Here is a 17282-nt window from a genome sequence, read left to right as displayed (position 1 = left end):
AGGAGGATTGAGGACAGCCCTCTGCAACTTAGTGATACCCTGTTTCAAAGTAAAGAATAAAAAAATAGGGCAGGGGTTGTAGCTCGGAGGTAGAATGCCCCGGGTTCCATCCCCAGACTCGCAAAAAAAAAAAAAAAAAAAAAAAAAAAGCTTTGTGATATCTAATTGAATCTGGAAGACATTTTAGATCTTATAACAATTATGTTTATTAATGAATCAGAATATTTACTTACAGAGATACAAGCTATAGGACAGAATAAATATTAAGACAGCTTAATATAGAAATGTTGAATATCTAAATTATGTTTTCTTTGGTGTGTAAGTAAATCTAATTTTGTTATTGTATAATTAAGAAGAGTAGTAGAATATGGCAAGTCGGTAACACCGTCCTTTCCTTCTTTCAAAAAAACTTCAGTCGAGTTTGTCCATCAACTCTTCCCGGGATTTTTTCATAAACTAGACGTCGTTTTTTGGATTGTGGTAGTTGTGAGGACATTAAACCTGTTAAGAGGAGAAAAAAGAAAACTATTTTATTGTGTATAACAGCAGTGTCACTTCTTTTCCAGCTACTCAAGTGGACCCTGTATCTTTGTTATCTGTCTGAAGTATTAAGAATTTCCAAAAGGAAATAACTATTCAATTTATTTATTTTTTGAATTGGGAATTGAACCCTGGGGCACTCTACCTCTGAGCTACACCCCCACCCAATTTTTTATTCTTTATTTAGAAACAGGGTCTCACTAAGTTGTAGAGGACCTCACTAAGAGCTGAGCCTGGTTGTGAACCTGTGATCCTCCTGTCTCAGTCTCCCAAGTACTGGGATTACAAGTGTCTGCCACTATGCCCGGCTCTTAAAATTATTTTTAACATAAATGCACCTGCACCCAATGACTCAGTTTTAAAAATGAGTATACACATCCCCTGTGCAAATAGTTAAATATTCCTGGATCTTAATTTCCTCTTCTGTGAAATTATACTAATGATCTCTAGGGTCTCTTCTGGTACTAATATTTTTTAAGTTAAACCATCTGAGATGATTTGAGAAGCAACTCAAGACAGGTGTTCCTAATTCCTGAAGGTTTCCAGTACACTCACGTTAATTGCAGTCAGTTAGTTGCACCCTGATTTGACACTGAAACTCAGACTTCTCAAGTCTCTGTGTCCCTTGTGTGAATCTGTATGTTCAATGAGGGAGTATGAAATTTTTTTCTTTCTCTTCCTTTTTAGTTTACCCTTTACTCCTTTTTATTCCCATTTTTTCACTTTAGCTATTCTTATGAAGCTCTAGCCTCTAGTTTGTGGGATATCTTATTTACTAAGGATATAAATCTCGGGAGGGGCTATGTGTTTAGAAATCTATCTGTAAGTTCATCCATGGAAAATAGATTTTTAGCTTCAATGAAGAACTATGTTTACACATATGAGTAACCAAAGGGAATGTTAATGATAAGGCCCTGGTACCCGACAGCTTGGGCTGGTACCAGGAATGTCATGTAAATGTTTAAAACCAGCTCAGGGTGGCATGGTGGGGAGGCCTGATTTGTGGAAAGTGCAGTTTCTGTGGCATAAAGACGCCTAACATGGCTGACTTCAAGCTATTAGCAAAATAAGAACTGTGTTGTGTTTTGGTTATTGGTCCCCCACAGCCAATTCTAAAATATAGAAAAATTTGAAAATTTTTTATATCATCTAGGAAGCTTTCCTATGAAAATTTTTTTTGTACTTACTTAGTAATTCATATTGGTTTTTATTTATTTATTTTAATGGTACAGGTGATGGAGCCCAGGGGCATTCTACCTCTGAGCTATATTCTCAGCCCTGTTTTATATTCTTAATTTGAAACAGGGTTTCACTAAGTTGCTGACTGTCTTGAACCTGCAATCCTTTTGTCTCAGCCTCCCAAGTACTGGGACTACAGGTGTGTGCCACCATGCCCAGCTTAGTGATTCATGTTTGTTACCATATAAACCATGTGTTATGTACATATTATTAATTTATAGATAGCCATGTATTATTTATATGTATCCCAAGTAAACTCACAGGTGAAAGTGCTCTTGAAAAGACTGCTAGCTTTTTGGAGAGTATGAGAAAAATTCATCACACTCTTGCCAAGGTGGATAATAAGTCATCATGAATAAATGATAAAATGATCTCAATGTAGCTAAGTGAGAAATAAAAAAAGTTCAAAAAAACCCACCCACGTTAAAAAGACCCTACTATTGGCACAAGGTAAAATTATAACAGGTTAAGTAGAAAGAAGAGAGCACTATGTTAAAAATTGGAGCACTATGTGAAATGGTTTTAGAAGCTTGCGTTCAGCTTTCACTTTTTAAGACTCTTTCCTTCTCCTTTGTGGTGCTGGGATTGAATCCAGGGCCCTGAACATGCTGGGCAAGTACTCCACCACTGTGTCACATCCCCAACCCAAGACTAGTGGTTTTGTTTCCCATCATTAAGTCTGTTCCTTACCCAATACCTGTAATTTTGTAAAATTTATCCTAAGTCCTGGCATATGATAAGTGGAGAGTGTGCCGGGAATCACTTTACATGACTTATTACATCTGACACACTGGCCTGAAATGTCTAGATTTGGCTACTTATAGAGGCTGATTTATTAGATCAAGAAAAGAGGAGGCAATTTTTTTAAGTTTTAGTAATCCTTAATAGGAATATCCTCCTTTAATTGAAAGAGTTGAATCTATTATAAACAAGTTAAAAAGCAATGTAATAAGTAATTATATCATAGAGGTCACAAAAATGCACCTACAGGACAAATGGAAAATTATCTTGAAGTCCTATCAATGGCTTTAGGTAAATTTTCCTAAGATGCATCAATCTTTCTTTCTTTCTGTCTTTCTGTCTTTGTCTTTCTATCTTTCTTTGTGTCTTTTTGGAACTGGGGATGGAACCCAGAGTGCCACACCTGCAAAGCAGGCACTTTGCCAATGAGCTATATCCCAGCCCCTGCATCAATATATGTATTCGAAAGTCTTGTATTTTAAACATGTATTTTATGTTGTATTTTAAAAATGTATTTGGATGTGTTATGGAAAACCAGAGTAAATAAGCCCAAAATGTGCCACAGTGATAATGAAAATACTAGCATTAAATATTCATCTGAAATGTATAAAATTATTTTTTGGAAATTGGAAACAAGCAGCATTTTAAATTGACATTTTATGTATGTGATTCAAAATATTTATATAATGAATTAAAGTATAGGTAGATTTGTGTGTGTGTGTGTGTGTGTGTGTGTGTGTGTGTGTTGCAGTACGGAGGATTGAACCCAGGGGCATTCTCTACCTCTGAGCTACACCCCCAGTCCTATATTTTATTCTTTATTTTGAAACAGAGTCTCACTAAGTTGCAGAAGGTCTCACCAAGTAGCTGAGGCTGAACACGAACCTGTGATCCTGTCTTAGCCTCCCTAACACTGGGATTACAAGTGTGTGCTCTTATAGGTAGATAGATATGTGACCATTTCATCTATATGAAAGTTTAAATGTTAGAATAAAAAAATAAAATAATCAAGTGGCAATAAATAAATAAAAATAAAAGACTAAAAAATTAGAACACCACTGGGTTCCATCCCCAGTACCACAAAAAAAGGCAACTAGAAAAAAAAACTGCTCTAAGAGGAAAATTCCTAATATTCTCTAATGTATATGATGTACATTCACAAACATATCAAAGCCAATCACCACTGCACCAATAAAAAATTAAAAAAAAAACAATTTCTGGGTTCTTCTCATTGATAAAAGGGGGGAATTTTTTTTTATCAGAATGCCCTGCATTCAAGAGTACATAGTAACTCACATGCTTAATTTGTTCCAGGATAGAAAAAGGATTGAATCTTTATCCAGTTCACTTAGGAACCAGCAGAGCACAAATAACACAACAGACTGATGTCACGATGTACTACAAATAAATATTAGCAACCGTATGTAAGAGCATATAAAATAATCATCCCTCAAGCCAATTAGGTTTATCATATAATGGCAAAGATGATTTAATATCAGTAAGCTTATAAATATAATCCTCAACATCAATAAATCAGTGAATAAAACATACTTGATTTTTTTCCCAATAGGTACTAAAAGGAGTTTGGATAAAATTCTCCATATATGCCTCATAAAAATTCTTACAAAACTAGAGAAAGAACATTTCCCACTAAAATCAGGAACAAGTTATGGCTATTAAATGAGGAAAAATCTAAATTTGTGTCTTGTTCTGTGTGTGTGTGTGTGTGTGTGTGTGTGTGTGTGTGTGTGTGTGTTAGTTACTGGGGATTGGGCCCAGGGGCATTCTACCTCTGAGCCATACCCCTAACCCTATTTTTTTTTTTTGAAACAGAGTTTCACTATGTTGCTGAGGCTTGCAGTGAACCTGCAATCCTCCTGATTCAGCCTCCCAAGTACTGGGATTACAGGCTTGTGCCACCATGCCCAGTTTACTAAAACACAGCACACAAGACTTTCTGGGTCCTTTTTGGTCTTACAAAAGTATCTTTGTAAAAGAGAGGCTTTGAAAATTAAGCACTCCTTTTCCATCATGATACAGCCACATTTGTATGACCATAATAAATTAATAATTTGTTCTAAATGTTAATGCCAATGCATTAAGAAATGATACAGAAAGAAAATTTATAGCCCAGTGCGGTGGTACATGCCTGTAATTCCAGTACTTGAGAGGCTGAGACAGGAGGATCACAGATTTGAGGCCAGCAGCATATATGGTAACTTAGTGAGACCCTGTTTCAAAATAAAATAATTCTGGATGTGTAGCTTAGAGGTAGAATGTCCCTGGGTTCAATCTCCAGTGAACACACACACACACACACACACACACACACACACACACACACACACACACACATTCTGAGATGTTCTTTTTAAAGTAAATTTCAGAGCAGCTTTATCAACTATTGGTAATGTTACCTGTTAATGATTCCTTGACTCTTGAGTTAGATGTAGATTCAAGATGCCATTTCTGTCCTAAACATCTTCCAGCATTTTGATAGAAATAAAGGCTGCTGAATTCATCTTGATTTACTTTAGAATCAGAAGCACAGAATGAATCTAAACTGGGAACAGATGGTGATTCTTCCCAGCAAGTATTTTTAGCCTCTGCATTTGAACTTTCACGTGGGAAGCCTAATTCTTCTGATAGATATTTTTGCTGATTAGTGAGTAAATTTTTCTTCTGAGAGTACCATTTGTTATAGGTAGACTGCTCTGCTCCGCATCTTAAGTTGAAGGAGTGGTTCCGTTTTTCACATAGGTTTCTCTGTAAGTTCCAAGGAAGAAAAGGCTGAGAGCCCTCTAGTGAAAAGACAGGGGTAGATACTCTGTTATCTGTGGTTCCTTTTGCTTCTTGTGTTCCCTTTTTCTGATCATTTCTAAAGGTAGGAGCAACTCTCCTCTGGATGTCAATTGGCGACATTGTGGTTTCAAAATTTACTTTTGTTAGGCCCAAAGAAAAGACATCTGACTCTGAATTGTTCTGATTTGGAAAAGAATCACAAACTGTTTTCTCTGATTCTGTATTAATTGGAAAACGTTTATTCTGTACTCTGTTAGGGCCACAACTGGTGTCTTTCCAGTAGCTGGTCTGATTGTAGGAGGTGGCAGATGGTACAATGCATGGCATTTTTCTTAGTTCCAGAAGAGAAGAGTTATAATTTGAAGTGGTTTTTGGGTTTTCCTGCATCCTCTCTCCAAAGTCCAAATGTGAGTAATATTTATTATGTTCTTGAATGACAGAGTCTGAAAAGCCAGAAGCTGAACTTGGAGAAATAAAGGTACTAGTTTGAGTCCTATCTTCCTGAGGTGATGAAATTTGAGGTGATTTTGTTATAGAGGAAGAATTAATCTTGAATAAAGAAGTGATGCTACAAAAATGCTAAAAACAGTAAAAAAAAAGTCAATACAATACAAACATCAGCCTAGAAAGTACAAATAATAATGCTTATCTATATAGAAATAAGGTAAAATACAGTCTATCCATAGATATAACATTGATCAATGTATTAATAACATAAATAATTAGGCTCCATTAAAATAAAAACAATGTAATTTACATCCATTTTCTAATTGCTTGTAATAGTATTTTATTTTTTTAAATTTTATTTATTTCCTGGGCATGGTGGCACATGCTTGTAATCCCAGTGCTTAGCAGGCCGAGACAGGAGGATCACACAAGTTCCAGCCTCAGCTTTTTAGTGAGGCTCTCAGCAACTTAGTAAGACCCTGTTTCCAAATAAAGTATAACATAGGTCTGGGAGTATAGCCTGGAGGTAGAAAAGCATCTGAGTTCCACCCCCAGTACCGCAAAAAATTTTTTTTAATTTTATTTATTTTTGACACCCCTAGTACTATATTTTTTTTTATTTGGAAACAGGGTCTCACTGAGTTGCAAAGGGCCTCACTAAGTAGCTGAGGCTGGCCAAGAACCCGGATCCTCCTGTCTTAGCCTCCCAAATGATGGGATTACAAGTGTGTGCCACTATGCCAGGCTCCCTTAATAAGAATTTTAAAGTATTATCAATAAGGATAAGGTACTCTTTACTTCTAAAATGAAGGACAACAGGATTTTTGGAACAGGTAATATAAATATATATGACTAGGATGTATGATTGAATATTTATGGATATAAAACTATTTCAAAATGAATTAAGGTATGATAAACTATACTGAATTATCATGTAAATAGCTTTAAAATATATATTGCGAATGTCAGGTACTGAGAATTCTATATGAATTGTAGTTCAAGTAATGCTATGTGAAATTTGCTATTTTGAAACTCCTGTATTAAAATAATTAACCAAATGCTAAGGATATAAACTCATATAAAAGCATGGATCTCAAATAACTAACCTTTAACACTTTTTCTGGGACTTCGGGTAGGAGTTCCTGAAGTTGATCTGAAGTTGCTAATAACAACCAGTGCAGGGAAGGCCCTTTATTCAACATGAGTTGAGCCACCAATGGGTTAATACATGGAAAATCAAGTAAGTACGTTTCTTCCTAGAAAAGAGTTTAAGAAATAATCAGCCAGGAGTCTTTTGAAAGTAACCCATTTATTCTACTCACTCCAGCAGATTAAAATTTTTGTTATTAAACCTACCACTTAATTTGGTACACCTAGAAAAATATACTCTCAGGAAGGAAGTCCAAGTATGTGTATTTATATTTGCTTTGCAACTATCTAATTTATACAGCTAGAAAAATTAACCTTAGATGGTGAAACTTCAAGCCAGGATTTCTCCAACCACTCATGAGGCTCTCTCTTTGAGGTCATTAAACTGTGGTCAGCAATCTGTCGAATTATCGATGCAGTCTCTTCTACTCCTGGGGCAAATAGAAGCTAAAATTTTTTTGTTAGATTCTAGGAAATATTAGGAATCAAAATGTACCATTCAAAATACTTTGTAATTCAGAGAACTACAGCAACATATGCATACCTATGTTCATAGCAGCACAGTTCGTGATAGCCAAAATATGGAACCAACCCAGATCTCCATCAACAGATGAATGGATAGCAAAACTTTGGGAAATACACACAATGGAATTCTATTCAGCCATAAAGAACAAAATTATATCATTTGCAAGAAGATGGAAAGCCCTGGAGAACATTATTTTAAGTGATATCAGCTAAGCACAGAAGGAGAAGGTACATATGTTTCCTCTAATATGCCCAAACTAGGAAACACAGAGGATACCAGTGGGACTCCAGATAATGGAGGGGAAATATCAGCAAAGTTTGAATGGAAAGATAGGAGAGGAGGAAGTCTGAACTTGATTAATGAGGGTCTACATCTGAACATGTGTAAAATTATGAATATGACATGGTTAACCTGGACAACCATTGGTGGGAGGGGTGAAGGGAAAATGGTGGCGGGGGGGAGAGGGCACCAAATATAGTTTAAATGTATACCATTTATGTTCAATAAAAAAATTTGTTTAAAAACTTTTATTTCAGAGAAAAAACAAAACAAAACAAAATACTTTGTAATTCAAAGAGAAAATCTTAAAACAATGGATTTTTAACTTTAACGCTATTTTAGTTTTCTGTTTTTGTTTTTCCTGTGGTACTAGGGATTGAACCCAGGGCATTTTACCTCTAAACCACACCCCAGCATTATTTCTAACTCTTTATTTTGAAACAGGGTCTCACTAAGTTGTGGAGGGCCTCACTAAGTAGCTGAGGCTGGTCATGAACCCGTAATCCTCCTGTCTCAGCCTCTCAAGTACAAAAGTGTGTGCCACCACACCCAGCTTTTATATTACATATTTTTTTTAATGTATTTGTGAAATCCAAAATTTTTACTTGTGAGGAATAATCAATTTTCTTTCCTTCTTTAAATATGATATCTTAGTATTTTCTAGTCTTAGGAATAAATTATTTTTCTTCATTTTCTTTTGGCATTTATTAATAGTTTCTTGAATATAGTGTTATGGTTCATCTAATAAGAAAAACAGCAATTTAAATATCTCTAGTAATATTTGACATTTTACTTAATTTTTATTACCAGCAGTTCTCAACTAAAAATAAAGATTTAGAACATATAATACAGTATTTTTCAAAAACAAAAAATAAAAGATGCTTAATAATGAAATCAATGTTGTATTCAAAAAGAAAAAGATTTCTTTTTGGAGTAGTTATTCACAGTATTTTGGGAATTGTTCAATATTAGCCTATTTGATTCTCAGATATCCCTGCTAGAATGCTGTGTGTGTGTGTGTGTGTGTGTGTGTGTGTGTGTGTGTGTGTGTGTCTGAATTAAACTCAACTCTAAAAAAGATCTCCTTAATACTCTCTGTGTCCTGTGTGTCACTGCGTTTTCCTCCGTGGAAGTGAAGCCCGCACACAAAGGTCAGTTTTTTTCTGCTTTCATTTATGTCTTTCTCCTTTTCTTTACCTTTTAGATTCAGTTGAAGGAAAGATAGTTCATAGATTAGCAGTTTAATGTGGACAGAGTATTTCTATCCTAAATAATCATATCTTAAAAATTTAAGAATCCCAAACTGTGCATGGTGGCTCAACCTGTAATCCCAGTACTTGGGAAGCTGAGACAGGAGGATCACAGGCTCAAGGCCGGCCTCAGCAATTTAGCAAGAACCCTCTGCAACTTAGCCAGACCCTGTTTCAAAAAAAAAAAAAAAAAATTTAAAATATGGTTGGGGGTGTGGCTCAGCAACAGGATTAAAAAAAATGCCTGGTACCACAGACAGATTATACACACACACACACACACACACACACACACACACACACGAATCTGTGCTATAATAGAAACTTCAGAAACTGTACAAGGGCTGGGATGTACTCTAGTGGTAGAGAACTTGCCAACTTGCCTTGGGTTCAAGCCTCAGCACAGCAAAGAAAAAAAAAAACTCACAAAACGAATTATGATCATATTTTCTTTCACAAATACTAAAGAGAAATACTGTTTAATTCCAAACTTATTGCTAATTTTGGATATTCTGAGGCGATATGAAACTTTAATTTAAAAACAAACTCTTTTTTTAATTATTTTTTTTTGGAGGTGGTACTTGGGTTCCTGGAAACCCTTCTACCTCTCCAGGCTACATTCCCAGACCTATTTTTATATTTTTATTTGGAAACAGGGTCTCTTAAGCCAACAAGGCTGGCTTCGAACCTGCATGATCCTCCTCTCTCTGACTCCCAAGCACGGGGATTACACGCGTGCGCCATCATACCCAGCTAAATTAAATTTTACTTTTTTTTGGTATTGGGGATGGAACCCAGGAGCCTTCTACCTCTGGGTTACATTCCCAGACCTATTTTATATTTTGTTTTGGAAACAGGGTCTCACTAAGTTGCTGAGAGCCTCACTAAGTAGCTGAGGCTGGTTTAGAACCTGCGCGATCCTCTTGTCTCAGCCTCCCACGTACTGGATTACAAACATGCGCCACCACGCCCAGCTCCAAACTTTAACAAGCATTATTTTATGATGATGGTGGTAATGAGTGTTACCTTAATTTACTAGGCAGGAATCCTGGGATTCAAGTCTAGACTTGGGAGGTTCAAGAACTCCCTTAAATTGCTTTCCAAGTTTTACATTTGTGTATTTATGTGTTTTTCTGCAAAGAGGGTTTGTAAGAAATTTACAGAATTTTTTGCCGGGTGTGGTGGCGCACGCTTGTAATCCCCGCGCTTGGGAGGCGGAGACAGGAGGATCGCGCAGGTTTGAAGCCAGCCGTGCTGGCGTAAGAGACCCTGTTTCAAAAATATAAAATAGGTCTGGGAGTGTAGCCCGGAGGAAGGAGGGAACCCCAGTACCACCAAAAAAAAAAAAAAAAAAACAAAAAAAAACAAATAAAAAAAAAGAAATTTACAGAATTTTTAAAAATTACAGAATGTTTTAAAAAACATTTAGCATAACACTACTAGCAGCATTTTTTTTTTTTTCCGATACTGGGGATGGAACCCAAGGGCATTCTACCTCTGAGCTCTACCTCCAGCCCTAGTTTTTATTCTTTATTTTGAAACAGGCCCTCACTAAGTAGCTGAGGCTGTCTGAGAACCGCAGCCCTCCTGTCTCAGCCTCCCAAATGCTGGGATTACAAGTGGCACCACCATGTCCAGCTACTAGCAGTATGTTTAATTGAAGAAAATATACTGAAACATTCTAGTATTTCTTTTATAGCCAGGCCTTTCATATATCTGAAAGTAAAAATTCGCTAACAATTCATACTAATATGTTCTAAGAGACCAAAAGCCATGTTACTAAATAAAATAAGGCAAAGCAACAATATTTTCTAAAGTAATACGAGTCTATGGAGCCTCTTCTAGTGTAATAATGTCATCAAGTCAGGACAGTGCTGATAATAGATTAGAACAGATTGACCAGAGTTGCTTCTCAGAGTCCATGGAGAAACAGAAGTAGTTTTTATATTATCATGTAAACCATGAAAGGCTTTTGGAATAGCTTAATCTAGGTGGAAGCAGACTTTTGTTTTGAAGGGATTATGCCTAAGTAATACTCCTGTTTTTCATCTTTACTTGAATGCATACTACTTACTGGTATTATATGCCCTGTGTTTAAAAGAATATCATAATTTTTTTTAAGTGGTACTGGGGTTCCTGGAAACCCTTCTACCTCCAGGCTACACTCCCAGACCTAATTTATATTTTTGAAACAGGGTCTCTTACGCCAGCGCGGCTGGCTGGCTTCGAACGTGCGCGATCCTCCTGTCTCCGCCTCCCAAGTGCAAGGATTACAAGCGTGCGCCACCACGCCCAGCGAATATCGTAATTTCTAAAGCATATTTCACATATAACTTTACTATGTGCTGGGAAGAGGTAATTAGCAGCAGAGCCTCACCTGAATGCATAAGTTAGACAAATTGATGTTTGTCACTCATTTTTCACTTGTCTAAGAACTTTATTTCTATGTTTAGTATACATCATGGTATCAAAATGATCTGGAATTATTTCAAACAGATCATATGTTTATATATATATATATATATATATATATATATATATATATATATATATAATTTTTTTTTTGGTACTGGGGATTGAATCTAGGGGATTAAATCTGAGACACACACCCCATTCCTATTTTTTATTCTTTGTTTTTGAAACAGGGTCTCACTAAGTTGCAGGGGGCCTCACTAAGTAGCTGAGGCTGGCTTTGAACCTGAGATTCTCTTGTCTCAGCCTCCCAAGTATCAGGATTATAAACGTGCGCCATCATGCCTGATGTATATATATGTTGATGTTCTTAACAAGTTGTATTTTGATGTATTTAGTAGATGTTTATTAATTATTCTTTTTACAAAGCCCTGTGCTAGCTGCCACAAATTTTACAAATAAAAATGATCTAGTTCTTGCCTTTCAGAAAGGAGGATATATGAATAAATGCCTCATGCTAAGTCAAAGGTACAAGATGTTTTTGGAAGAATGGGAGGAGAGATTTCCTGTGAGGATCTAATGGGACAAATTTCCCTAAGTGGGTAGTGTTTGAGCTGGGTAATGGAAGACAGAACTCTACTAGTGAGCTCTAAGAAGGTGAGGAATAGTACTCCTGGGAGAAAGCAGGCCAGAAGGACATGTTTGTGAAGTGGCTAAGGGGCGTGTGGGAATATGCAGGAAACAGTGAGTGAAATAATGCTAAAGGAAGGATTATGAAGGTCCGCGTTGTGGAGGAGTTTGAATCTACTGAACTTGAACTCTATTTTGAAGTAGAAAGCTATGGAAGGTCTTTGAACTAGGAAATTCAACTGAACACCAATCGCTTATTGAGAGTCTACAGTTTACTGGGGATTCTGTTAGGTTCCAGGAATAAAATAAAAATGAATATACAGGTTCCCCAACCTTTAGAAACTTAGTCTAGGGAGTGAAATTTTCAGAGCTGTACTGCTGTATTTGAGAAATGCATTTGGTATCTCTATTTGATGGAGTGAGGAAAGAGTAGAAAAAAGATTATTTAGGAAGGCACCTTAGAAATCCCAGCGAGCCGGGTGTGGCAGTCCCTGCCCACAATCCCAGTGCTTGGGAAGCTGAGAAAGGAGGGTCACAGGTTTGTTGCCAACCTCAGCAAGTTAGCAAGACTCTGCAACTTAGACCGTTTCAAAAGAAAAAAATACGGCTGGGGGTGTAACTCAGAGGTAGAATGCCCCTGGGTTCAATCCCCATTGACACACACACACACACACACACACACACACACACACACACACTGCAAGTGAGAGTGAAGGCCTGAATTTAGGAAAATAATAGGAAAAAGAGAAATACTCTAGGGACACTGCAGAGTTTAAAAAAAGAGGACTTAGCTACTGAGTAGACTAGATAAGTGGTCCCATAGCACACTGTGAGTGTGCGAGTAGTTGTGTTTTGGACATGTAGAATTTGAGATGTTTGTGGGATATTTGTGTGGATATTCCTACTAGACTGTTAGCATATAGGTACTTAAGAAATACCAGAAAAAAATTTAAGAATTGTACCCACTCAGATATGAAAGCTAAATATGTGAGAATGTCTGAATTCTTAAAGAAAACAATATAGAGTGATTTAAAAAAGAGTGCTGAGGTCTGAACTTGTAGAAATGTCTAAATTTCAGAATAGGACCTGGGCCAAGACTGATCACGAACAGATTACCCTATTCATATGTCATAAGGTTTCCATTATATAGCAGGTAAAAACTTAGTATATCTTTCATAATCAATTATTTTGATCAATAAATATTGATTTTTCTTTGTATCCTGCCATGTTTAAGAAATCTCAATAGTAATTTAGAGAAAAATGTGATCTGATTTAGATTCACTAATCTAAAAGCTCTTAAAATAAAAATTAAGTGATAAAATATTTTATTAAGCCAGGCGTGGTGGCGCAAGCTTGTAATCCCAGCACTTGGGAGGCTGAGACATGAGGATCACACAGGTTCAAAGCCAGCCTCAGCTACTTATTAAGGCTCTCAGCAACTTAGTGAGACCCTGTTTCTAAATAAAGTATAAAACAGGTCTGGGAGTAAAGCCCAGAGGTATAAAAGCCCCTGGGTTCCCCCCCAGTACCACCAAAAACAAAACAAAAATAACTTGAAGCTGTTACTCATTTGAATTTTAAGCACTTCTTAATTTGCCTATTTATGGACAGCTGAGCTCAAGTATAGTTTGGTTCATGAAAAATACCTATGAACAAATATATAGGAATGTAATACCTTCACATCCAGCTCTTCAGATTTAAGCCCAGAAGGAACCAAAGCTGCATAAATCAATGCTAGATTGTGAAGTGTCTTTTCTGTAAGATGGTACCTAAATAGAATTGTGGAAAACAGCATGGAGATTTAGCAAAATGCTAAAAATGGAATTAAAAATATAATATATTCTAGCTATACCTCTCCTGGACATATATCTAAAGGAAATTAAGCCAACATACCAAAGAGACACCTGCACAGCCGTGTTCACTGTGGCACTATTTACAAGAGCCAGGATATGGGACTCAGCCTAGGAGCCCATCAACAGATGAAAGGACTACGAAACTGTGGCGTATACACAACGGAATATTATCCAGTAATAAAGAAGAACTGAAATCCTGTAATTTTCAGGAAAATGAATGGAACTGGAGGGCATCACGTTTAGTGAATAAGTCATGCACAGAAGGCAAGTATGCCATGTTTTCTCTCTTATAAGGGAACTAAGTGTCATGAACCACAAAGATAATTCAAAACACTTCTATATTTTCAATTTCTCTCATTTGTAAATTAAGACATTTCCTACATGTTTTAATTGTCTAAAAGAAGATAACTGAAATAACTAGATGCCTGGAAATGATTACATTTTATAATAACATAGCATAGTGAATAAATTATAACCATTATATCCTGAATGTAAAGCTATCTCAGAATATTATTTAATTTTTTCATAAAAATCTGGGTAAACTATTTGAATCATCTCTTATTCTTCCTCATATGTTAATTGGACCACTAGAACTATAGGTAGAGGATAATCTGAAGAGAATTTTAGAAAATTTCCAAATAAGTATTATCTAGAATATTTCCAGTTTTAAATACTTTACAAACAAGTGTTAACCTTAAAATGCTTTACAGCCTTTATTAACCTTCAAAGTAAAAGTTTTAGACCCAAATTATTATTTTTACTCTTAGTTTTGGTAGAAAGAAAAACCTATACTAAATGACTTTTTAGAGGCTATTTGTTAAAGGAAAAAGCAATAAAAATGAAGGTGTTTAGGCTCTTATATTACTCTTATATTTAATTTAATTTTTCTGGTGTGTGGTAGTGGGGATGGAACCCAGGGTCATTCTACCTCTAAGCTACACACTCAGCCTGATCTTATATCTTATTTGGAAAGAAGGTGCACTAGGTTGTTGAGTGCCTCACTAAGTTGCAGAGGCTGGCTTTGAATCTGAAATTCTGTCTCTGCCTCCCAAGTACTGGGATTACAAGTGTGTACCACCACACCTGGCCTTAGACTCTTATATTCTAATTTATACTTATCTCCACATCCTAATAACTATATATAAAGAGTTTGGTACAAGAGTAAACAAAAGTAGAGTAAAACAAGAAAATCAGTAAAGAAAAATCATACATGTAATGTCAACGAAAGTACGACATCTATATTTTCTCTAAAAACTAAATTAAAAGATAAGTCAGGTGTGGTGGCACATACTTGTAATTCTAGTACTTGGGAAGCTGAGACAGGAGGATTGCAGGTTCGTGGCTAGCCTCAGATACTTAGTAAGGTCCTCTGCAACTTAGTGAGAGCCTGTTTCAAAATTAAGACTAAAAAACAGGGCTGAGGGTGTAGCTTGGAGATAGACTGCCTCTGGGTTCAATCCTCAGAACCGCAAGAAAAAAAAATTAAAGAATATACTTTAAAATTTCTACCATTAATTATGTGGTATGTGTTATGTGATACTGTTGGAATAAAACATGCAGTTTGGTAGGCCAGATTCATTCATTCAGTCAAGGAATACTTACAAAGCATCTATCACACTAAGGCATGTGATCCAGCCTGTAAAACAAGTGCTCCTAAAACATCCCAAGGGTGAGGATAAAAATAGAGCTAAATAGTTCAAAGAATGGAAAGTTCCCACTTGAATATCTATGTACCTGAGTGGCTGTTGAGAAAAGGTCAAATGGAAAAAGTGATATTTGGGGATAGATTCTGAAAAATAGGTTTAATTTCAGCACACAAAATAGCCAAAGGAAGTAGAAAATATTGTAATAAGAGAGAAATTGTGAGGAAAAGTAGAAGCAGGAAAACAAGAGTATCTAAGGCATTGAGCAGACCTTCTGACTGGAATAAAAAGCAGTGAAAATTAATCCTGAAAATACAGGTTAGAATTATGTTCTGAAGAGCTTGAATGTTCCAGTGAGTAGTTTGTGTTCAGTTGGCAGTAGGAAACTCAATAAAGACGTACTGTCAGAATAAAATAAGCAAAGCCTGGTTTAATAGCAGTTGAGCATAAGCCACATTATGTAGAACACTGAGAGGCATCTAGAGATGGGGAGACAGCTGGTTGTTACAATAATCCACACAAAATAATGAGACTCTGAAGTAAGACTTTGGAAATATAAATAATGGCGGAGGTGGGTGGAAGAAAAGTCCAGAGCTGAATCTAGAAGATTCCCCCCCCCCAGTGTTGGTAACTAAAAGAAAAGCAAGACCAAAAATAGCTACAGGGAAGATAAGCGGAGATAAGAGGTTGGAAGGAACAGAAAATATGATGAATTCATATTCGAATGGGTTAAGTTTGAGAGTCTTTGGATCATTAGGGTAGAAATATTTAATAGAAAATTAGACATGCATATTAGGAATTTCAAATAAAGACTGCAGCTGCAGAAAGAAATGTAATAATTTATTTAGAGAGAGATGATGTAGTGAGATAATGATTGAAACTAACAATTAGATTTACAATGGGTAGAAGAGGAGAAAAAAGAAAATTCATAACATATATATATTTAGAGACTGAGTAAAAAAAAAAGAGAAAGTAGCTAGGGAAGTATAAGATAAACACCGAGTAATGGAATGGAAGTTTTGAGAAAGGAAGCACTAGCAACAGCTCTAACTGCTACAGAGCAGTGGGAGATAAAGCCATTTTTTGAGATTATCATAAAGTCACAAGTGACCTTCCAGACAAAGAACAATATACAGACAGGGAGAAGAGCCAGCAGGCAGAAGACAAAGGAGAAGGTGGAGTAATGGGTTCACAGTGTCTACAGGTACAGGAAAGGAGAAACAGAGAATGACAGTGATTTTTTTTTTTTTTTTTTTGGCAGTACTGGGGATGCAACCTAGGGGCATTCTACCTCTGAGCTACAGCTCCCCATTTTTACTCTTTATTTTGAAACAAGGTCTCAGTAAGTTGCAGTTGCAGAGGGCCTCACTAAGTAGCTGAGACTGGCCCCAAACCTGTGATCCTCCTATTTCTGCCTCCCAAGTTCCCAAGTACTGGGATTACAAGTGTGCGCCACCATGCCCAGTTTGGGCTAATGTTTTGACATGGATTTTTTGTTGTATGTATGTGTGTGTATATATATATATATATATATATATATATATATATATATATATATACTAAATTAAAGATTTTAGAAGGAAGTGGTCTAAGAATGACTTATACTTAAGCAGACAAGTCCAGAATAGCAAAGCAATCAAACACAAAGCAGACATTCTTAGTGAGGTGGGGGAAGGAGAGGATCATTTGCACAGAATGTCCAGGGGACATGTATCATCTCGGAATTTCAGTTTGTTTTCCTGACTTAAGGTAGATGAGCAAGCAGAAAATT

At 36.3% G+C, this 17282-nt stretch overlaps 1 protein-coding gene across 1 annotated transcript in view; it reads right to left on the bottom strand.

The window, feature by feature from the left end:
• Window positions 1-282: 282 nt before the first annotated feature.
• Window positions 283-17282, bottom strand: part of SHOC1 (shortage in chiasmata 1) — a gene marked incomplete at its 5' end in the record, with an annotated part of 107779 nt that continues 90779 nt past the window's right edge. The window contains 5 exons of the mRNA XM_080708913.1: window positions 283-501; window positions 4938-5901; window positions 6876-7025; window positions 7234-7365; window positions 13691-13784. Of these exons, the coding sequence (XP_080565039.1) occupies window positions 401-501; window positions 4938-5901; window positions 6876-7025; window positions 7234-7365; window positions 13691-13784 (1441 nt within the window). The 3' untranslated portion in view covers window positions 283-400. The remainder of the gene's footprint in view (window positions 502-4937; window positions 5902-6875; window positions 7026-7233; window positions 7366-13690; window positions 13785-17282) is intronic.

This window comes from Muscardinus avellanarius, assembly GCF_963383645.1.
Source record: "Muscardinus avellanarius genome assembly, chromosome: 13".
NCBI lineage: Eukaryota > Metazoa > Chordata > Mammalia > Rodentia > Gliridae > Muscardinus > Muscardinus avellanarius.
The sequence above is the reverse complement of the archived record's forward strand: the minus strand, read 5'-3'. Positions and strand labels throughout refer to the sequence as shown.